We start from the raw sequence: 24,255 nt of genomic DNA, 5'->3' as shown, positions 1-24,255 counted from the left end.
TCTTCATTATTATTTCTAAATTCATTTAAACAGCGACCTCTGTTTTTAGTGCGAAGTTTTATCTAAAACACAGGCGATTCGGAATTTTCATATAAAATCTTTCGGATACTGCTTCTCAGCCCTCTAGATAATCTTGGGTTACTCATTATTTCTCTTTGATGTTCTTCGATCAATCGGAAACCCAGTTTCTTCAAGAAAAGCCTCCTAGCAATGTTAGAACTATCGTTGTTTTGTCTGTCAATGATTTGACTATTGATTCCTGCAGTGTTCATTAGAGAAAAAAAAAATTGTCATAGGCCAGCGACGACTGTTGCGTGATACATTATACGTTGCAGATTGCTCGTCTACTACGTCAATCTGCCTTTGGTCGAATTATAAAAGGAAATAATTTTAGGCAGCTTATTATGAGTATCTGTTGCTGTTGCATCATGGTGAAGAGAAGATATAAGTAAAACAACTTTTCCTTTCTTTGGTACATACGAAAGCATAGTGCATCCGTTCTGAAATTTAAATAATATACTAGAAAAACTTCTCTTCCTTTCCCTTTTAGGAATTCTATGGGCAAATCAGGTTTATTTTTCAGTGTATCAGTTATCAAACGTTATATTGTGTTTGGTCCCGGACACGGGAACAACCAATATTTCCACAATTTCTTTCGGGGAATTGCTACCTCGGAATGGACCTTCCAGCTGTTGTCCCACATACACATCCATATCGAGTAGGTAGTTCGTACGAGCGTCAACTAATGCACGTACCTTGATTCCATATTTCGATGGCTTATTTGACATATATTGCCTGAAAGCACATCTCCCTTTGAATGATCCAAGCTTTTCGTCAATTGTCAAAACTTCAAAGGGAGAATATGCAGATTTGCAATTTTCCACAAACCTAGTACGAGCTAGTTTTTCTAATTTGACTCTATCTTCACGGTTTTCTTTGGGAATCTTAGACGTGAAATTAAAAATTCGAATCGACGTTGGCTCATTGTGCAACGAAAGACGTTCATTCCTGTTTCTTCAGTGTTTTACAATTCATATAAATGACGATGGTTATTTCTGAATGCACCAGATACATAAAGGAGCCCCAATGCAGCCTTGATTTCTGTCACAGATGTATTTCCATAATGTGGAGAGTTCTTCCAACTTCCAGATTTTTCTCCAATTCGTGGTTTAGTATGCTTCACCAAGGCAGTAATCATTTCTCCATCAATAAATAGCAGGAAGCACTCAATTGGTGTCCTGGCATGCTTTGCGTGATTTTTGACTCCCGATAAATGTGTAATTAAGTTTTCTGCTCTTGTTCGAACATTTCGGTTATTGGGTTATATACTCCAGTTTATTCCATTCTTTCCGGAATAATAATAACAACCTTGTCTTATACTTTCTACAACAGCTTGCTGATTTCCAATTTCTTCTTCGGTTTCTTGTTCCATATCGGGATAATTGTTGTTGGTACTTACATTGTCAATATTTTCTTCTGTCTCTGAATCATCTTGATTAGTAAATTCGTCTTTATTTTCACACTCTTCCCACATACGCATGAGATGAGTCTGCTCTTTTTCATAGTCGTCCATTATTTCCACATCTACGAGAGTGAAATTATGAATTATTCAATATAAATAGTATGTATAAGATGGCTTACCTCTAAAAATCGAAAAAAAAAGTACGAAATAGAAACGAAAATAAACACGTGGGGTGTAACAAACCCCAGACAACGTAAAAGCGACATCACTCACGGTATATCTAGTTACCGACTGATCTGACTGTATCAGATTGTAGACAAACATGTATTCGAAAGCCACTGAAGAGATGTTGGCGTTTGGAGTGAAATTTGAACTCTGGAGTTTCTCAGAACCCATTTATCGGATACCGGGTTAAGAATCCCCAGCTCGATACAGTGAATTCGATGAATAGAATACCGACATGGAACGTATAAACATTTTTGATGTATTAAAATTATTAGAGGCTTTCTAAATGGGTTCTAAATGAGGCTGGTGTCTTAGATTACTCAACATGCCATGGGTGGACTGCGTTAAAAATAAAGAAGTCCTGAGAAAAGCTAATATCCAAAGAAAACTGCTAGATTTGTTTAAATAGCAAAAGATGTCATATTTGGACCATTTTTTACAGCACCAAAAGAAGGAGAATGGTATTTCATATGAGGCACATGATGGAAAAATATGATACTTATAATATTTGGCGTTTTCTCGTAGAAAAACAGAACATTGTAGTATTATTTTAAGTTTCTTTTGTGAAAAATGTTTGCCAACCTATGTGTATGATTTATTTTAATTCCTAAACGCTAAAATTTATTAATTACATTTAAGAGTTATCCCACAAAATTTAAAGTGGTCCTTTGTATATTATGCAAGTATTCATTCAAATTTAATATCACTAGTTAGAGTTTGCTATTCTTTGAAATTGTAAGATGAAACACTTACGAACATTATACGGCTACAAAAGGAAAGGTCACTGGCGGGCTTCTATTGTGATATAGCGGACTTATGTTATAGACAATTCAATCTAAGTATGTATCTATTGTTACAAAGTAGATATCAAATCGTATTGTACTATAATAGATCAAATAAGAATAGAATAGAGTAAAAAAATAACATCAAATAAAAACTAACCCTATACGCGACAAGTTGTGGGGAAATATTACATAAATTTTTTAATATAGATGAATTAATACAAAGACAGATATAATAATATTATGTAATTGTTAATATGTAATCAATTACCTTTGTACGTTATAGATTTATCTATCAAAACTATCAAAAAAGCAAAAATATAATCTACCTTTTTGAGGTCATACATGAAAAGAGAACTCACCCACACAACTGGCCAACATCTAAATACAAAGCTTTTTCAAAGAGCAAGGAAGTCACCAAACAGTATCACTGATAAGCAAATTTAGGGAAATATGCACGGAGCAACTAGTAAACTTTTTGCTCATGTTTGTATAAATCGAAGTAAAATGCAAAAAAATACTAAAGTAATGCCTGAAGTGGTCAAGGAAAACCATTTTCGTAAGTTCTGGAGCCAAGATATTCTTTTTCTTCCTGGTCCCCTCTCTCCGTAGACCTTTCCATGTAATATAAGTTGCAGCAAGTTATATCTATGATCGTTTCGCATTATATGTCCAAGATATTCTAGCTTGCGCTGTTTCACTGTGGATATAATTTTACATGTTTTATCCATCTGACGTACAACCTCAATGTTTGTTATTCGGTCCACCCAGGAGATCCCCAGTATCCGTCTATAACACCACATCTCAAACGCCTCGAGTTTTCCCATGGATGCCTCGGTTAGTGTACATGATTCAACCAAATAGAGCAGCACTGTAAACACGTAGCATCTCGGATTTTCGTTTTGAAGGGTAGGTCGTGGCTCTTAAATATCTGTTGTGGTTCTCCACAACAACAGCTAATCTATTTAAAGCGTCAGTTAATAAAATAATTATAGCCAGAATGATCGCCAATATTCGAAACGAATAGGCACCAAAAGAAGAAGAAGGGGCATACACATTTAGAAGGCTATAAATAAAAAAAATCTTTTTTTAGATTTCAGTTTCATCACAACTAGAATATTATGTTGCCTCTTTTTTCTATAGTGCAAGTCCCGGTTCATATAATTTCTTGCAGAGCTATTATATCTAGTATATATCTATCTAATTCATTGATAGATTTTCGAGATATCCTGGTCTATATAAAGATTCGATGTTCCATGTTGCAATTCTTAATGTCTTGAATATCATTTTTATTGCTTGTCAAATTTAACGTGATACTTGGCCGATTTGAAAGTAGGCTCCACCCACGATGCGCATTCGACCACAACACAATTCGTCCTTATTATTTCTTGGCCCTTCGAAGTGCGAGGTACTTGTATAGTCTGCGACAAAGTTTTTTTTATTTTACTTATGTTTAAAGTTAGTGTGTGTTGAAGACATATCGTATTACAATAGATTTGACTTTTTAAATAATTATTGTTAAGTATTTTAAATTATAAACATGGATTTTCATTCAAAATTAGAAGGCAGTCTTGTCTGGACAAACGAGGGAGGTAATAGCAAATGTAATTATTTTTATGCAGAGAGAAGCAATGCAAAATCCGCATGTTAAAGATTTTAAAAAAGATCAAGAGCGTGCTTCCTTAGCAACGGGAGTAAGTATAGCCACTATAAAATGGATCTTTCGTGAAATGAAAAATACAGAAGAAGGTGCTTCTACATCATTTTCGACGCCCAACAAAAGAATGAGATCTGCTCCAAAATCCAACTTGGGCGATTTTAAAAGGTTTACTTCGGCGTATAATAATAAATTATTATGTCACGGAAAAACGAGTTCCTACATTGCGACATATAACAAAAAAAATTAATGAAGACAATATTAATACAGGGTTGCATGAAACTTTGAGAAAAGTGATGAGAGATATGGGATTTCGATGGAAGAAAGCGAAGAATAACAGGAAAATCCTAATGGAAAAACCCTACATACAAGTGCTCCGGAGGAAGTTTCTCAGAAATATTAAACAATATAGGGAAGAAAATTGGCCCATAATTTACATGAATGAAACTTCATTCTAAATATTCATTCCTGTCATACCCATGACAGATACTGGGGAGACAATACCACCGAAGGTTTGCACAAGCCAGTGTCCAAAGGGCAAAGGCTAATTATTCTTCACGCCGGCGGCCAAATGGGGTTCATAAAAAACGCATGTTTGACATTTAAATCTGGTACGAAGTCTGGAGATTATCATAGCAAAATGAACTATAATAATTATAAAAAATGGATTCATGAAAAACTTTCCTAATATACCAGCCCGTAGTGTATTGGTTATAGACAATGCATCATACCACAATGTCCAAGTGCAAAAATGTCCCACTATGGGGTGTAGAAAAGACAAAATGAAGGATTGGTTAACACACATATCTCTGTAGGAGCTGGGTTGTACGCTTCTGTATGTGTGTTTTTATTTAAAATAAAAATTATTCTTAGGCTATTTTCTTGTGGCATAATAATGTAATTTACTATTTTTATTGGGAATAAGCCACAATTTTAGTTTAAAATAAGTTTATTTTGAAGTTTCGAGTTCCACTTTGGAAATCGTTAACTCAAAATACAAAATACCAATAAATTAAACAAATTGTGTTTTTGTTACTTGGTAAAAAAATTCTTCTAATAATTTTATTTTATCTGACTTATTCATATTGAAAACTCAGTCACTATTTGAGATATATTTTATACGATATATTTCTACAAAATCTCCTTAATAAAATATTCGGGAAAGTTAATAAAGTTATACAGTTTAGTACCTCAATACCGGATGTTGACAGCCATCCCAACGGGGCTGGTATTATTCTATTGTAAAGAAATAAACAACAGATTAAAATATTTATGACTTACTAAAATTTAGAACTACTGTTCTTTTATTCTTATACAGTTTACTGTAACGCAAATGTAAAGCTTTAATCTCTGCCAATATTCCTCTTATAAAATTACAAAACAAGACATTTATACCAAGAATTTTTTTACCAAGCAACAAAAACAAAATATTTTGTATCTTGAGAAAAATTTCCGAAGGAAAAATTGAAAAGTCAAAATAACATACGATGCATACAATATATCATAGAAGTTCCATTAATAAATAAGGCCACTCTCTGTAAACTTGTAGTATGGAGTGTACCAACGAGACGAAGAGACCGAGCGCATTATGTGTCTCTTTTCCTCCGAATGCGTTCTCACTTAATTTTCTACGCAAGTGGACAAATTTGTTAAGTATCACCTTAAATTTGACAAGCTGTACTTAATATTTCCAAAAATATTTTTTAAAATATAGGCCTAACGGTCAACAGTAATCGGTAGATCATTTAGCATGGTCATTGGGCTATTATAATAATGATGAATAATGATATTTCTGCATTTTTATTGAGGTTTTATAATAACAGAGAAACATTTTACTATTAATTTCAACACCTTTGGTCATATGAGATGGAGTGATAGATAAATAAAAACACGTGGAAATGGGTTTACTAAGAGCATGAATGAAAATTATGTGTCACCGTTTTCCACTTGACAACCAATATATCGGCTTACTGATAGGAACAAAATAGCCAACGTCGTCGCTTTTGATATTTAAAAAGAATTTCTAACAGCTGCATAAATATAAGACCATCCTTGACCTTTCTTCAGACCACACCATATTATTCGATGTAATATGCATAAATATATATCTTCTATATAGTCAAATCAAAAATCAAATAAAAACCTCTTCAAAGTCAATATTCAAAATTTTATTAACGTAAATATTGCCTGAAAATTAATGAAACTCCCGAACAGGTTCGATGTAAAACTTTAGATCTAAATTTAAATCATAAAAAATAGCACGCATCTATACCCTACTTCATACTCTTTTCAAATTTTACATTCCAATAAACTTCTTCTTCTTCTTCTTCTTTTTATGTAGACATGACTCAGTATGTTTCTCAATGTGCCTCCAGTAAGTTGTCGTTCCATCGTTTTCGTGGTCTTCCTACTGATCGTCTTCCTATTGGGGAACCTTCTCTTGGCGTCTTTACTACTCTGTTATCATTCGGCTTATATGATCGTTCTATTCTACTCTTCTACTTCTTACCCAGTTCTTGATGTTCTCCACCTTGCATCTACGTCGTATATCTGTACTTCGAGATCTGTCCCATAGTGTCTTGCCATCAATTTTTCTAAGTGTTTTCATCTCTGCTGTTTCTAACATCCTTTTTGTCCTCTCTATGTTAGGTCGTGTTTCTGCCCTGTATGTTATTATTTTGCTTTTCATTTCTTTTCCGATGTTTTGATTTCTCCATATTGTTTCATTCAGGCAGTCTGCATCTCTGTTTGCTCTATTCACTTGATCTTGCACTTCAATTTCGAGATTTCCGTAGCTAGACAATGTGACTCCTAGATATGTAAACTCTATCATTTGTTCTATTATCTGACCTTCCAGCTCCAATTTACATGTTAGTAAATTTGCTGATTATTTTAAGTTGTTTTTCTCCCATTTTGAATTCTTTTTTAGTTCTTACTTTTTATAACATCCTTTAATTTGACCTGGTCAAATGCCTTCTTAAGATCCACGAAACATAGAAATGTCAGTTTGTTGTATTCTAATGATTTCTCTTGCACTTGCCTCATTATAAACCTAGCGTCGGTGCATGATCTTCCCGGCTTGAAACCTTGTTGTTCTTCTGCTATTGTTATAGTTTTATTCAGTTTATTTGTTATCACTTTGGTTGTTAATTTTAGTGTGGTGTTTATTACTTCACTTATTCATAACTTATTGTTAAATATTTTAATTAAAAATTTAAAATACTTCAAATGTAATCTATATATTTTTTTCAGGATCTCATAATTTTCAATAAAAGAACGAAAAGAAGAAAATATCTCATATCTGGATTTATAGTAGTATTGATTATTGTTTTGGCGGTCATCGCCGTTATTTTATTTTCAAAGGATGATATTAAAACTAGCAAACTTAATAGTGTCGCAGCTGCGCTTACTTTGGAAGACTATCTTAACGGAAAGTTTCAACCTAGACCATTTAATGCTACATGGACATCAAGTAAGTGTTAAATATTATTTTGGCTTTATTTTTAAATATATATAACAGAATATATATATATATATATATATATATATATATATATATAGCTCTAGTAGATAGTTTTAGAAATGTATAGTATGTCCTCATATTTTAAATATGTTTTGTTTTTAGATGATCAATTAATATATAGTGATAACGGCAACGTAGTCCTTCTGGATTTAAGAACCAACACTTCTACGTTGTTGCTGAACTCTACAGATAGTGTAAGTCACATCAAACATAGAAAGATACAAAATACCATTCAACATTAACAGATACAAAATACCGTTAATTTTCGAGAAAAAAGAAACAAGATTTTAGATCCCTGGTTTAATTTCCTCCTATGTACTCCTTCTTCTTCATCACACGAGAGATCAGACAGTGTATTTCACTTCCCATTCTTTCTTCTCTCATCATTATTTTTACCACGTTTTTTTATCCAGCCTGAAACCCATTCGAAAAAAAAGGTGTTGCCACATCAGGGCAGTGCTTGCCACTTACGCAGAACATAAGAGGAAGACTTTTAGTTGTCATATAGATTGTGTCTTAGGTTACTTACTAATTGAATTAAATGTAAGTGTCGTTAAATTCTACAGTGAGCATACTAACCAGAAAAGAGTACTACTACCGTTGAACTAGTTTATTTGTGAGTTTCTTAAAAAGACTTCTAACATAGAGTCTAGCCTGTCTTATACCTTCTACAAGATTAAAACTAGTCTTGTACAAAAGGAAAAACTAAAACTACTCCAAAGCTAGTATAAGAGTACCCTATGGGTGAAGCTTCATGAATCTATTCCGGTAAGTATTTAAGAGCACTTTAATTACAGATTCGAAAGCCAGATGCAGAACTAATGAGCCCGTCTTACAACCCCATCGCCCGCTTGTTCAAATCTACACCTGAGTCCTTATTACGGTATCAATATTAAGATGACTTTGTTGGTCACCGGAGAGTGGCAGTTAAGATCATTTGGTATCTCAGAAGAAGAAGGCAGAAGGAGCATAGGAAGACGTAAAATCTCGTGGCTACGCAATCTCCGTGAATTGAACTATTAAACTATTATCTCCAATAGGAGCGGAACTTGAAGAAGAAGAAGATATCCCAGAAATAGTTTGCCACTAGATCTGCAATAGCTATAGATAGTTCTAGTAAATCAAGCTCCATTAACTAGAGCATAGATCGCACAATCTCAGCCAGAAAGTGGGTGGCCCAGCTATCTTGCTTTCCTATCTTGCTATCACAATACGCAGTCCAACCCGTTCCTTTCAAACACTACTTAGAACTGTTGAGCCTGCTTCCTCGTTCATCCTCGATGTTTAAACAAGATCAGCCAACTCAATGGAATAGTTTCCTCTGTTATTACACGAGGATCGATGATCAAAGTTAACGATGATCAAAGTAAACCTACGAAGTAAGGATAAACTTAAAATTGGGGACCCAGCTACCCCACTTCCTGGAATCACAATAACCAGTCCGACCCGTTTCTTTCAACCACTACTCAGAACTGTTGAATCGGTAGGTGGTTATTATGGTTTTGTGTTATTCAATAACATATAGAAGCAGTATAAAGTCCGTAATAGCTCTTTGTACTAATCAGTACTTCTGGAGGGCTATACTTATACCCACTTGGACAATCTTTTCCTTTATTTGAGACAATACACCCAGCAATACCCAGCATTTAATCAAAACCATAGAAACCATGGAATACCATGGAAACCATGTGAAACAGCTGGAATAAAGGTAAATGGAGTTCCCATTAACAACATTAGATATGCGGAAGACACTGTGATCTTAGGCGAAAATATTGAAGATCTTCAGAGACTGGTGACCAGAATAGCGGAGTATGGAAAAGAGTACGGTCTAAAAATGAACGTCAAGAAGACGAAATTTATGAGAATATCGAAAACTCAAAAAATAACGAGAATCTTCTAATAAACGGAACCAACGTCGAACAAGTGGACAAATATTCATATCTGGGAACATTGATTAACTCCGCAAATGATTACATTCAGATTAAACTCAGAATAGAAAAGGCTAGAGCAAATTTTAACAAAATGAGATTGCTATGCTATGCTATGTACAAGGGATTTAAAACTGGAACTAAGAGTTAGGTTGGCGAGGTGCTATATTTTTTCGACTTTGTTTTATGGAATGGAATCTTGGACCTTGAATGCGACATCAATGAAAAAACTGGAATCACTCGAGCTGTGGGTCTATAGAAGAATTCTAAAATTATCGTGGACACAACACGTCACAAACAAAGAGGTTTTGAGAAGGATGAATAAAGAAATAGAAATGTTAAGTACAATTGCACATAGACATATTGCACATAGACAGAAATACACCTTGCTCCAACTGATTATGCAGGGAAAGATCCAAAGAAAAAGAGAAGCATAGGGAGGCGTATAATGTCATGGCTGCGCAATCTGAGAGAGTGGTACGGATGTACATCAAATGAATTTTTTAGAGCAGCGGTCTCAAAACTTCGATTAGCTATGATGATTGCCGACCTCCGCCGTGGAGATGGCACTTGAAGGAGAATGGAAACCATGGTAGGGGAGATCTTTAATCGGGGGAGAGAGTGGAATCAATTATCTGAGCTCACTTTCTTCTCGTTGTCACAGCGGAATCGACTGGTGAGGACTGATCTGATAGAATAGTAAAATTAGCTCCATTAGAGGTTCACATTATCATAAGGAACAAAACGTCAGAGTCCACTATCTCAACAGTAGATATCTACCACCTCTACAACCCATACAGGAGCCACCTATACGAGTATCTCATACTTCTAGGGACAATGAATTTAACCTCTACAGTCTTGGTGAACCTCCGTATTTTGAAAACCCTTGACATACTCAGGATCGTCCGAGGATTTAGGTTCACCAAAGTATCGCTGGTGTCCTGATGATATCTTATCAGTATGTATATAGAGGCATGAAAAATTTGTATAGGGGAAACCTTAATCGCTAATCACATTCCTTCTTAGGGCTGGATTTGATAAACAGACCATACGATTACAGGGGTTACCACATAGACCCTCGTCCTGGAAGTGTGGAATTCAATAAATAAGCCACCTTGTTGCAAAACTGTATGAGCTCGTAAGCCTCATGCCCTTTCTGAATAATCGTGTGAAAATTTTGCTGTTCTAGAGTATGAGCCTCCGATCCCATCACAAACCACATTAAATGAGCTTTTGAATCACTGTTGTAGATAGTCGGCCGCTGACACAATGGATTTGAGCATCTTCGATACTATATTAGTTTTAGACGCATTAGAAGCATCTTGTGGGAGATTTTTAAATGAATCCCTTAATGGTTATTAATAATAATCACCCTCTTGCAGCCCAAATGTGCCATTCCTAACTTGTTTTCAGCCTTAGACCGCCAAGAGGAATCCAAAGCTATCCCACATAAATCCAGTGGGCAACTCAGCAGCTTACCGACTCTATGGAGTCAAAATACCTCGGTGTACAAAACTTGGACGGAAGTGCAAGGTTCAGACTTAGACTCACTTTCGCGTTCCGCCCAAGTGTCCTTTATCTAGCCCCCATCAGGTTCTTTGTTTTTCTGTCCCTCTTAGCAACTGTTTCCAGTTCTGGGAGGTCGTCGTTTATATATGTACTATTTATTTTTAATTTAATTTTTAGATTCTTCTTACTGCTTTTGACTTCAGACTATCTGCAGATGGTCTTTATTTATTAGTGGCTCTAAATTACCAAAAGGTAAATATATGATTTAAAATTAATATTAGTAGTAATGGAGAAATATTTCAATCTTGACGTATTCCTTAAAATATTTCATTAAGCTTTTGTTATTAATTCGGTTTTTTGATCGAAACTTTACATTTGCATCAACATAAGTTTATTTACAATTTATATGCAAATATAGCATGAGATAATCAAATTGATTTTTACCTCTTAACTTTTTTATTGTGAACTCTGTTTTTAGTTATTTCGACATAGCTTTATCGCCAATTACGTCATTATTGAGTTAAGTACAGGAACAAAAATTGAAGCAATTAAAGATAATTTACCTGCACAATTAGTTCTTTGGTCGCCAATGGGAAATGGTTTTGTGTACGTTAAAGAAAATAACATTTATTATAAAGAATCAGCTAAGGATGGTAAAACTGTTCAAATTACTTCGACAACTGGATATATTTCGAACGGAGTCCCGGATTGGGTTTACGAAGGTGAGTTTGTAGTTTATATTATTGTAATATTTGTAGGTATATTTAACTAGGCGTTTGACCTTGTCTACGACTGCCTAGAAACTATTTATTTGTGGTATATTAATTATTGTTATTAAATATACTACGTGTTTTAGCAATGTAATCTACACTACAGTAGGTATATAAAAAAAGCAATATCCTGTAAAATTATACTTTTTTAAATGTCTTATATAATAATAATTTTGCGATATTCTTAGTTTATAATCGGATATTTGGAATTAGAATTTGCAAGTATAAATTTTTCCAATAATTACCTCATTGGTTATATCAAAAACAAAATTATACAGGGTGCTTCTTTGGGAGTTTAAATTTAAAGGTTTTAAAGAAACTTGACATAATTACTATAATTATAAGTAAATATTTTAAATTAGTTAAAGTGTTACAATTTCTGGTTACACCGGAAGTTAAATAAAACTTCCCTATTTAAACTTCAACATTTTGTGAATTATCTAATGTTTAATGCACAAGGTAATTCAAAACACACAATTTCTTCTTTTTTTTTTTTTCGAAATTCCACAATTTTTTGACGTTTTTCGAAGGTCGGCGATCATGATAATTTGAACTCTGTTCACTGTTATTCTAAAAAGCTGCTTAGACAAACAATTAAACATTTCTCAAAGATTGTGCAGCCATGACATCCTAATCATCTTACAAAATCTTTTCCTGCATGATATTCTGTTGAAGCTGGTATTTTGTTCCTTTCATCACGTGACCAAGGTATTGTATTTTTGGTATCTTTATTTCATTATTCAGGTCACTGAATCTCGGAAAAATCTTCTAAGGCAATGAACCGTTAAAAGTGACTGGATGACACAAGACATCATAAATCTAATGGACGTTCGGAGCTTACATTTACAAAATGTAAGCTCCGATTGTAATCCGTTAGTACAAAAGAATTAACAGGGAAAATCAGAATTTACAGACAAAATATATTACATGACTCTGGTGGTAGAATTTTCAGTTATCTTAAAGAATGCTGTACCTAATGGGAAAACAGAAGTTCAGAAGACCAGTGACCAAGCGAAACGAAGGAAGGCTTCTAGTCCTGAGAAAACACCTGCCGAATTCTTACAACTATTAGATAATGAGAGTATTGTGATTATCACTTCCATCTTTAACAACATAGACAATTGGTTAGAATCAATATTTATAACTATTTTCAAGAAAAGGAATGCCAGTATAATGACTATCGAATTATTAGTTACAGAGTCACACGCTCAAAATTGTTATGAAAATATTGCATAGTAGCACATATAATATAAACTTTGTGGGGGAATAACTGATAATGAGCAGTTTGGTTGCCGAAACCGGTATAAGAACTCGGGAAGTTTTTGCATGCTCTTAAAAATAGCATTGAATTTAAAAAAAAATATTTACGTATGTTTTATAGATTTCGAAAAATCTTTGATATAGTACCACATACATTACTATTTCAATGTTTAGACCAAGTTATACGAACATTAAAATGCTCAAAAATCTGTACTACAATCACATCGCTTGTATTAGGGTTGATCAAGAGGTTTGAGCTAAAGTTTCTATTAAGTGTTGTGTCAGACAGGGATGTATTATGTCACCGATGCTGTTTAATGCCTACGCTGAACCAGTTTTTGGGATAGCCTTAAATATTCGTCGCGAAGGATTTAAAATCGGTATGACACCACCATATTGGCAAATAGTCTAGAAGACCTTTAAACCCTGTTGAACTCTGTAAACCACTGAACCACTAAACCGCTGAATGCACTGAAAAGGGCTTAACAATCAAAGCAAAGAAAACAAAATAGATGATCGTCTCAAAAATGAATATCGAAGACTCAGTACTAAAATTAGATAACAAAATCCTGGAAAGGGATGAACAGTTTAGCTATCTGGGTAGCCGGATTCACTGCAGGGTTGAAAGTGACGAAAAATTTCGATCAGAATAGAAATTTTACGAAAAATCTTTAGTAACTGTTCGCCTGTATTGCGCAGTAGAAGTCTGTCATTGACCATACGTGTAAGAGTATTGAAGTATTATGTTCTGGTCCGCTGTCTTTATATGTATGGATTTGAAACCCGGACAACAAAATATAAAAATTAGCAGCGTTCGAGTTGTGGTGTTACCATCGCAGGCTCAAAATCCCGTGGACAGCACACATATATAACGATCGTGTGCTACAGACCATGTTCAAAAAATCAGAATTGATCAACATCATCAAAAGGAGAAATTTCCAATACTTTGGTCATATAATGAGAAAATGTGACTATCGCTTACTCCGGTTGAGAATTCAGGGTAAAATCGAAAAAAAGAAAACGCTGGGTCGAAAGAAAACGATTGTCCTTTTCATCAGCTTGTTAGTACGACGATAGCCAACGCTTAGAAATAATAATGACATACAAAGAAGAAGAAGAAACACAAAGGCTATAAGAAACATAGGAGATAACAATACTGAGAAGAATTACATGAAATACTCTAAGAGAGAGAAAGAGGAGTAAAGTCATCAGAAGAAAAAGAAGAATTTAAGATAGTCTGTAAAATAAGAAAGTTGGTATCCCCCACTGTTACATAATACACCCTATGTCCACACCCGATGCCCACTATTACACAAGAAAGTTTTTGTTGAAAAAAAATCAAGAAAATCTAAAATAAAAACACAATCAACATTGCCGAGAATTTGATTGAATACTTCTTGTTTTATTAATAATTTAATTAATCCCACTTTAATACACAGTGTATATGTACAAGCTAACTCAAGTAAACTAATTTTATATCGTATCTAATGTTCTTTACTTTTAGAGGAAGTGCTAAGTTCCAACTCAGCGATATGGTTTTCAAATGATGGCAAAAAAATTGCGTATGGTAGATATAACGATACGGAAGTTCCTCTTATGGTAATACCAATATATGGTGAACCTGGAAAGCTAATATTTCAATATCCCAGAGCAAATGTCATTAAATACCCAAAGGTAACAATGTAGCATTGTAATATCCATTGGTAGGTTTAAGTTTTCATTAATTGTTCCGTATAATAGGTATTGGATATCATAGTTCTTTGATGGAAGCACTATCATATTACTTAATTGTTCCTAGAGAAAAAGATCACATGTTGCCGGGTTTTCTTTTTCTTTTTACTTTTCTTGACACGATGTTTACTACAGAACTAGATAACATCATTACAATTGATTGGTAGAATAAAAATGTAACTCTAGGAGATACCTCAACTACCATTTTTACCACAAGTCAAGCATGAAAGTTAATCTAGTAAAACCAATGACCAAATAAGAGTTTGTAAACCTGTGTTACCTTGTTTTTAGAAAGAAGAATCTCAACATCCATTTTCAATTGTTCTTAGATAATTCTTACCCCGAATCCTTACTCAGGAAAATCATTTTCAACACATCCTTTGTTATACTCAATACACAAGTGAACTCTCCCCAAAATGCAGGTGCTATGAAAGTTGGCTCTGATTCCTATTCACGGACTAACAATATTCCTAAAATCTCCTTTGTATCACTACCATTTATTAAGGATGTATCTCCAAATTGACCAGAATTTTTGCTCAATACTTACCAAATGTAAAAATTGCTTATAAAAGCACTCTAGTTGTGGGATCTTTGTACAAGTCATTAAAAGACAAAGCACCAAACTCAGATAAAAGTGATGTTGTATATAAACTTAGTTGTTTAGGCTGTGAAGGTTATTATATAGGTCACACCTCCCAAAAAGTTGCCAGCTGTTTGACTTTTCTCAAGAATGATATTAGGTTACACCCTGATAGATGTTTTCTAGCCACACATGTTTATACAACAGGGCACTATTTCGATTTTCCGATTGTAAAAATCCTATCCACGGAGAGTAAGAAAAATGATATAAGTAAATGACTTACCCGCCAAGTTGAACTGACTTATTCGGAACTGGCACACAAGTGAAGTAAACTTTGAGGTATTCTCTTTAGGACTTAAATGTTCATCTAAGAAGGGGGAGTTTCAAATGTATGCAAGAATAGGCCTAAATATAGGTTACTCACAGAGAACCATTTCTTTCGAAAAGTGGAACGGTACTTTCTTTTTTTTTACATACTCGCCACTCAGAGAAAGCACAGCACAGCAACGTGAAAGGGTTTAAGAAATATATATTTCTTAAATTGACAAAAAACTTATTAAGTAAATTCTCGAAAGATAAGGGCTTTAAGGATACAATGTAATGCCGCTTTCAGTAATTAAGAAATCGATGCATGACGCTTGGGATTGTTAGACATGAGCGTAGCAAAAAAATTTGGGTGAAAATACTTGGAGGAAATGGTGAAATACTTTGAACATGCTTCAAATTTAAAGACATGATGAACCGAAGTAAATGGAGGGTAATCGTACAGGAAACGAAGACTCACACATGTTGTGAAGCTACACAGAGAGACATACAGGCAGTGTATGTACAAAATCATCTAAAAGAAACCAAAATAATTTTGCAGAGAATTTTATGTTATGAATGACTGTTTTAATGAAGATAGATTGTAGTAATGTTATTTACTTATATTATATTTTTCAGAGTGGCACACATAATCCAGTTGTTAGCCTGTATTTCGTTAATTTAGAAGATACAAGCATTACATACGAGCTTACTACACCTGATAATTTTAGCAAGTAAGTCAAAACTTTTTGACTTTTATTACTTGCTGTATAAAAATATTTTTTAGCGAGAACATCTTGTCTGCGGTACAATGGGCCAACGATGACGTTGTAACAGCCATTTGGATGAACAGAGTACAGAACGAAGCAGTTATTGTTGCATATAATACTACAACAACTTCACCCACCACAACTACGGTAAAGTGACTTACTTTTAATACAGTAGACTCCCTCTTAACCGGCCACCTCGAGACCAGAGCCTGGCCGGTTAATCCAATGTCCAGGCATTTTCATGAGATAAATCAAGTACATACATATATCAAATACATGTACAGGAAGGTGTATATTAATAAAGATCACGGAGTATACAGTTGAAAAATACTATTTATTTCTATGTATACCTAATTATATGTATACATATTTAAATATTTGACAAACTTGTTTTAAAAAAATCGGTAACTTTCTTCTATTTCTTGACATTAAGTAAATTTTTAAAAGCTATATCTCTCCATTTTTTAAAAAGCCAAAACGCCCATTGAAGATGACCCAGGTTGTTGTTGAATATAGTTCAATGCCACCTCCATTGCAGCCCTCGCTTCGGTGTGACCGGCTTTTCCTCTCCGTCAAGATCATCATCAACAGTCTCCTCATTTTCATAGGGCTCTTCATTTGCTAGTGTAATTATTTCGTCGTCTGTCAAAAATTAGTTTTCAAGTTCTTCGTCACAGTTCATCCATTCTTTAATATCTTCGGCTTCGAATTGACATTTCCGGCTAACGTTTGGAGATCGTAAAGAATGGTGGTAGAATTATCTTCTTCGTGTGATTGTTGACACTCAACAAGTTCTTCAATGTTGGCCCAAAGTTTTCGCCAAGACTTAACGAAAGTAGAAGCAGGAATTTCTTAGAAGGCAAAAGCTAACATGTAAATTACATCTTTTAAGTTAATTTTGTTGATGATATGAATAAGATTGAGATCTTCACTTTCTGCGCATTGTAAAATTTCGGACAGTAATTAACGTCTGTATTGTCTTTTAAACCTTTCAATCACCCCTTGATCCATCGGTTGCACCAATCTTGCCACATTAGAAGGAAGAAAGATAATTTTTATGTCATCTGTCTCACATGTTAGGTTTCCAGGATGAGTTGGAGCATTATCCAGAAGTAGGACTCCTTTAGTGCGAAGATTTGCGCTCTTAAAATGGCACGTTACTCTCGGAGCAAATTCACCCTCAAACCATTCTTTGAATAGATCAGCGCTCATCCATGCTGATTTTTGTGATCTGTAGAATCCAGAATATTTTTAAATCCAGAAGCAGATTTTTCATGACTTCCCAAAAATGTTTTTTCTGGAAGCATTTTAAAATTGAGACCCGTTTCATCCATTATATATACTTGTTCGGGTTTTAAGTTGTCCATTTTTATAATTTCTACAAACTTGGAGGTAAAATCAGTTGCACCTGAAGTGTCCGCGGACATTTTGTCTGCACTTACGTGTGCATAATTAACTCCGTGACGTGCCTTTCAGTGAGTCAGCTAACCTTCACTTGCAATAAATTCGCCTCCGTCTATAATTTTGCTGTATATAAATAAATCCTAACGGACCGCTAATAGGTGTGCCCCTTCGCCGTTCTTGAAGGAACCACAACCAAAGAGCTTCAGCTACTATCTCAAATTTCGTTTTTTTTAGTGCATCTAGTTTTTAGATTTTTATCTGATTCCATTTAGGCGCAGAAATCCTCGATTGAACGCCGTCCCTTCACCAGCCATTCACTATACTTTTCCCCACATTCAACTCTGAACAAATTTTCTTTACCGATTCACCTTTGTCGACCCATTTAAGCACACTTAGACCTTTTTCCATCGTCACTACCACACGTTTACGCTTCTCACTCATTTTCTCACAAGACGAATTCAATTCTCCTCGAAAGCAAAAACAGAAGTGACAAACGAGGGCGAGAGACGATCATCAAGCGGCGCTTGATGATCGTCTCGTACGCAAAACAATAGTAACTGGAAGTGGTTGGTTAATACGACGGCCGGTTAATGCGGTACCGGTTATGAGGGAGTCTACTGTACAATAAAATAATCATTAACCTTTCTATTTATGTAGATAAAGCAATTGAAGTCGCAGCACGGTTGGTTGGAACTATTTACGCCACCTGTATTTTCCAAAAATGGGGACAGTTTTGTAATTATTCTTTCTCAAGATCAGAGGAACAACTCTGGAGGTTACAGGCATATTTTTTTATACCCTATAACAGAAAATGCAGAAGCACAAGTGCTGACTTCAGGAAAATTTGTTGTTACAGGCATTGTGGGGTGGAATTATGAGAAAGACTTGATGTAGGTAATAGATTTTTTTATTATTATTAAAAATAAGACTGAGAGATTTGTACGGAGGATTATAAATGTTACTGTTCGATACGATATGTTTCGCACAACTGCTTAAAGTATCTGAGTTTAAACACGTTTGTTGTGAGTTAGCGGTAATTTAACAAATTTAACAGGCAATTTTAGATAATTATTGGAATATTAGTTTTTTGTCACGTAACCAATAAAATTTTTTTAATTCAGGGAAGTAATTAACAGTCTTATAATCTTTTTTATCTTTAATTCCTTTCCTAAAGTTGTCCATAGTATTCCAGTTGGATTATCTATAATAATACCTGTAATAATACTTATTTATTTAATTAACACACTGTTGTGGCGTACAAAACCGAATCTATATAAAAAAGTTACAAAATGTACCACATATAAATCAGACGTACACCCGGAAAGAAAAGTACTATACGGTGACAGTCTGGGAATGGCTCGCGGCTAGACAAAACAGTGGACATGGTCGTGCGGTCCACAAAACAAAAAAAATCCGAAGTTATATCAAGGGCGCCAAGTAAATTGGCCCACAGCCTTACCTACGTTACTATTCAATAAACCACCAACTTACCAATAGGTTTACTACTAAAATACTAAGTAACAGTATACAACCTGAATAAATAAAAAAATAAATGAAATTGTCAGATTAGAATTTAGTCAATTTTAATAAATAGATTCCCAAGATAGTTGAAAATAAATACATATTACAATATTATTTACCTTTACCATAGGCTTAATAAAAAAATAATATAAAAATGCGGCTTCTACTTGCCTAACAAAAATTCATAAAAAAAAATAATTAACGCAAATAGGACACCACGTGAGCTCAAGTGCGTGCGCAGAAAATAATATAAAAAAAATAAATCTCAAATATATAACCCCCCCTTGGACGCAGTTTAAAAAATTAAAATAGGTATGTGTAAATATTTAATTAATAAAATAAATCGCAAATAATCTTTAAAAAAAAACTATTGTATTCCGTAAACAAATTAGACGGCGCTTAAATCTTCCGTTGAAAATTAATTATCGATCCATACCTCGAATTTTCATATACTTCACCGCGTGGAATTCCAGTTACAGTTCAGCGTGTCTTCAATCCAAAATCCCATATGATTGCCGATGTACATAGACTTGTTTGACAATGTTGAAAAGTTGAAAATTACAGCCAGACGGAAAAATACGAAGAAGAAGCAGAAAAACAATAAACAAACCCTGAAGCAAGAAAACATTAATTACCATTTGTGTCTAAAATAATTGTTTGGAAATAAATATATTGATTTTAACACTTTGTTTATCTGCCTTTTGGCGATAATGGAGCAATACAAAAAAAAACTTGTCTCCGATCTTGAATGTATGAAAACTGATAAAAATGTGAATAGCTTTTTAGAAATGGGATAAAAAAAATAACTACAACTTTTTAATTAATTAAAAACGAAATGTTCTAACACTCACCCTTCTTGGCCAGATTAGGGGTTTGAAATATCCCAAATTGGACCGAAACGTAGTCGGATATTTGGACTCGTGATTAAGGCTAATTTCTTGATCTAAATGCGACTCCCGGTATTCACGTGTACTGTAGATCCGATTTTTTTTAGCGAAATTGTGGATATTCCAAAAAAAAAACCGTTCCACGAAGGCAGCAAATCCCCTTAAATATCCACACGGTTCGGACTAGTCCAGATCCCACATGGAACAGCAGCGAAAAAACAAAATGCAGTTTTTAATCTAGCCCAACCTTTCAGTAACACCGTCAAACCTAGAATCCCCTAGAATCACTCCCTTTCCGTCGTCTTTCCGAACACTTGACAACTTGACACACGGAGGTCACCGAATAATACCGAGATTCAAACATTTCAATTTTATGATCCCAATTCTTCCATGATGACTCTAGAAAGAACGATCTAAATTAGTTTCTTCACAACAAAGAGGACGTTTTCCCTTAACTTCAGCACAATTTGCCAGACATTACCCCTATTTGAAAATTACTAATTTTATTTTCGCCACCTTGCTTATAATATATTATAGGCAACCGCTCTTACACGTCTTGAATTATTTAAATTTTGATAAAATAGAGGTGGGACTTTCTACTTTAAATGTGCAAAGTAACACTGTATATAAAAAGGGCATAATTAAATAAGTATTCATTTTAATTAAGAAGGTAAACAACATATTACACGCTTACACCTGTAGATTCCAGCGTCACCAGCGTTACCGAACAGAAGTTTTCTTTGGTCGACCACTACGCGGTCTACCGTAGATTTTTCCTTATTCGGCATACTTCTTAATGACTCTAATTACTGTACATTGATTACAGTTTACTGCGGATGCTATTTCTCGACTAGATTTGTCGTTTTTATGGTGAAAAATAATTAATAAAATAATTTCAAAACGCTTTTCGTCCTATAATTTAGTTTGTTTGGTCTGGGATGAAATTTTGACCTTTTTATCAAAAGTCAAAGAGCGAATATGTATGTTAGGGTAACTACAGTGTTTATATAGTCAAAATATGTGGCAAATTTCTCATTAAGATTCAATTTAATAGTACTTTAACGACTTAATAATCACCTCATAATTTTCTCGGATTATGGGAAATCCCTTCAATCAGATTATTTTAATCTTTTCTGTAGAATTTTGAGCTAGTAGTTAAAAAACATTAGTAAGTATACCGATGATGCTAATTACAAGAACAAACTTAAAATAAATTAGCGAAAATATACAAAAAACTTGTGTTAAACCTCAAAAACTATAAGGCGCTTAAGCGATGCAGGACTTTTTAACACCACTCTATATAAAAAGACTTACTAAAAAAATCATTATTCTGTTTTAGATACTTCCTCGCAAATACCGAAGAAGATTCCACAGTCCAACATCTGTATACGGTTTCTCCTCTTACAAAACACGTCACATGTTTGTCCTGCGAACTAAAATCACTACATAATTCTTCCCTACCATGTTCTTATAATACGGCTGATTTTAGTACAAATGGATCTTATTACGTACTAACTTGCGCTGGTCCGGATGTTCCACAAACAATAATTTTTGATAAAAATGGTAAAGTATTTGATAGTCTGATCCAAATCTCAACATTAATGTGCTATTTTACTAATCGGATCATTTATCTTCTTAACTACCAGGTCTTTCATTGTTTTGACTAACCAGTTTGATTAAAATTTGGTCTAACCTATTAGGTACTTTTAAATATTGTTAAATTTTCTCTCTTTAAGATTGAAATTAAAATAATAATTAAGACGTTAAAGCTATTAACTGATTACATAAAAATCTCTAATTAATATATCTAGCTCTGTAATTAAATCTCTTAATCTGTAATTTTAAGTTTTATCTTTTATAAGAAATCGTGTAAACCTTTAAACACTTAAGTGGTTTTAAACACTGTAAAAATAGATAACAGCACCAGTGGTTTAGTCTATATATTATAAATTTTTGATACAAACATTGTTTTTAAACAGATTGTACATAAATTTTTACTAAAAAATGTAAACAATAAATTAGGTTATGGATATATCACTCTGAGTAAGTGGATAATATCCCAACCTGCATTATTTTGCAACACAGACATTCTTTAATATTGTTTTTTATGGCTTTATAACATTAATTTAAAAATACTATTAATAATGCTAAATAATCAAGTGTCATTAATTTGTTACGTTTATTTTACCCAGCAATTTAAATTTAATATTTACTTTAGCCATAAATTGGTTTTTAGACAAACAAACACTTCTTTGGAATGAAAACAAAGAACTCGCCGCATATTTACACAAAAAACAACACCCAGTAATAAAGAAAATGTCTTTCGATGTAGCTGGAGGATTTAAAGCCAACGTTATGTTGCGACTTCCGCCTAACATGGACACCAGTGGACAAGTAAAATATCCAATGTTGGTTAATGTGTAAGTTTAATTTTTTTCAATTCAAAGGTATTCGATAATTTGGTATATTTTGGAATAAAATCTTTTTTTCAACTAAGACCAGTCTGGGTAAACAAAAATGAGCGAGGAGAGTTACTAATCGAATTTTGTAATGACCACGATTTCGTGATATCCAATACGTGGTATCAACTCCCACCAAGAAGATTGTATACATGGCGAGCACTAGGAGATCTTCCAGGTCATATGATACGAAATCAATTTGATTACATCTTGATAAACAAAAGACTCCGCAACTATATAAAAAGAGTGGCCGCTTACCCTGGTGCGGACATTTCGTCTGACCACAACCCCCTAATCGCGAATGTAAGGCTTCGATTGACAAAGGTTAAAAAGCCATTAATAATAAATACATAAACACTAGAGAATTAATGAGAGATGAAGGCTTAGATCTTCATACAGTAAGCACATCAACGAGAACTTGAGAAACATACAAGACAATTGCATAGAGGAAACCTGTGGGAATAGTCGAGGCTGACGAAATAATCGCAAGCCAAATAAAAAGAAATCAAAAAAACGAGTGGATAACGGAACAGATACTTGATCTAATGGAGCAAAGTAGACAGTACAAAATACATCAGAATCAACAGGAATACAAGGAAATCCAACGTACGATAAGGGCAAATATTAAAAACGCAAAGGAAAGCTGGATGAAAGAACGTTGTAAAGAATTGGAATCACTACAAGAAAAGGGAGACAGCTTTGGACTACATAAAAGGTCAAAAAAATTTCGAGTATGTACAAGAAACAGAATGGGAGTCGCCTGAAGAATGATCAAGGAAACGACGTTCATACCCAGGAAGAACTAGCTAAAATCTGGGCAAACTATGCTTCGTCCCTCTTTGCGGATAATAGACCAAATCTGCCAACTACTAACTTACCCACGAAAAATTTATCCGGCCCTCCCATTATTCGCGACGAGGCGGAGTACGCTATAAAAGTAGCAAAACTAAGTAAGGCCCCTGGACCGGATGGAATTACTACGGAAGTCATAAAAATGTTGGAAGATGATAACATCGAATGCTGGTAACAAGTTTCAATGCCATATATAACACCGGCCACATTCCAACGGATTGGCTTTATTCAACCTTTATAATGATCCCTAAATTACAAAGAGCGACAAAATGCAAAGACCACAGGCTGATAAGTTTAATGGGCCATTTGCTTAAGGTGTTTCTTCGCATCCTTCACACAAGAATGTTTAGAAAGCTGGAAGATCTAAGCGGTAAGACACAATTTGGTTTCAAGAGCGGACTGGGTAGACGTGAAACAGCTTTTTGCTTGAATACGCTTGTACAAAACTGCATGGATCAACGAAAGGATATAGTCATAACATTCGTCAATCATGAAAAAGCGTTTGACACCGTAAAATATGACGCAATGATAAAAATGCTACACAACGCTAACATTGACGAGAAATATATAAATAAAAGTTATCCAGAATCTCTATTGGAATCAAAAAGCACGAGTGAGACTGAACAAATCAA

The 24,255-nt window shown here is 34.2% G+C and overlaps 1 protein-coding gene across 1 annotated transcript in view; it reads left to right on the top strand.

The window, feature by feature from the left end:
- Nucleotides 1–24,255, top strand: part of ome (dipeptidyl peptidase 4 omega) — a 58,983-nt gene that overhangs the window by 13,542 nt on the left and 21,186 nt on the right. The window contains exons 2-11 of the mRNA XM_072545200.1: nucleotides 7,379–7,598; nucleotides 7,752–7,843; nucleotides 11,264–11,338; nucleotides 11,565–11,808; nucleotides 14,621–14,790; nucleotides 16,370–16,464; nucleotides 16,518–16,647; nucleotides 18,562–18,794; nucleotides 21,652–21,875; nucleotides 22,549–22,732. Coding sequence (XP_072401301.1) covers nucleotides 7,379–7,598; nucleotides 7,752–7,843; nucleotides 11,264–11,338; nucleotides 11,565–11,808; nucleotides 14,621–14,790; nucleotides 16,370–16,464; nucleotides 16,518–16,647; nucleotides 18,562–18,794; nucleotides 21,652–21,875; nucleotides 22,549–22,732 — 1,667 coding nt within the window. The remainder of the gene's footprint in view (nucleotides 1–7,378; nucleotides 7,599–7,751; nucleotides 7,844–11,263; nucleotides 11,339–11,564; nucleotides 11,809–14,620; nucleotides 14,791–16,369; nucleotides 16,465–16,517; nucleotides 16,648–18,561; nucleotides 18,795–21,651; nucleotides 21,876–22,548; nucleotides 22,733–24,255) is intronic.

The sequence above is a fragment of the Diabrotica undecimpunctata genome, chromosome 9 (assembly GCF_040954645.1).
Source record: "Diabrotica undecimpunctata isolate CICGRU chromosome 9, icDiaUnde3, whole genome shotgun sequence".
NCBI lineage: Eukaryota > Metazoa > Arthropoda > Insecta > Coleoptera > Chrysomelidae > Diabrotica > Diabrotica undecimpunctata.
Note: the sequence above shows the minus strand (reverse complement) of the source record. Positions and strands in the feature narration are given on the sequence as shown.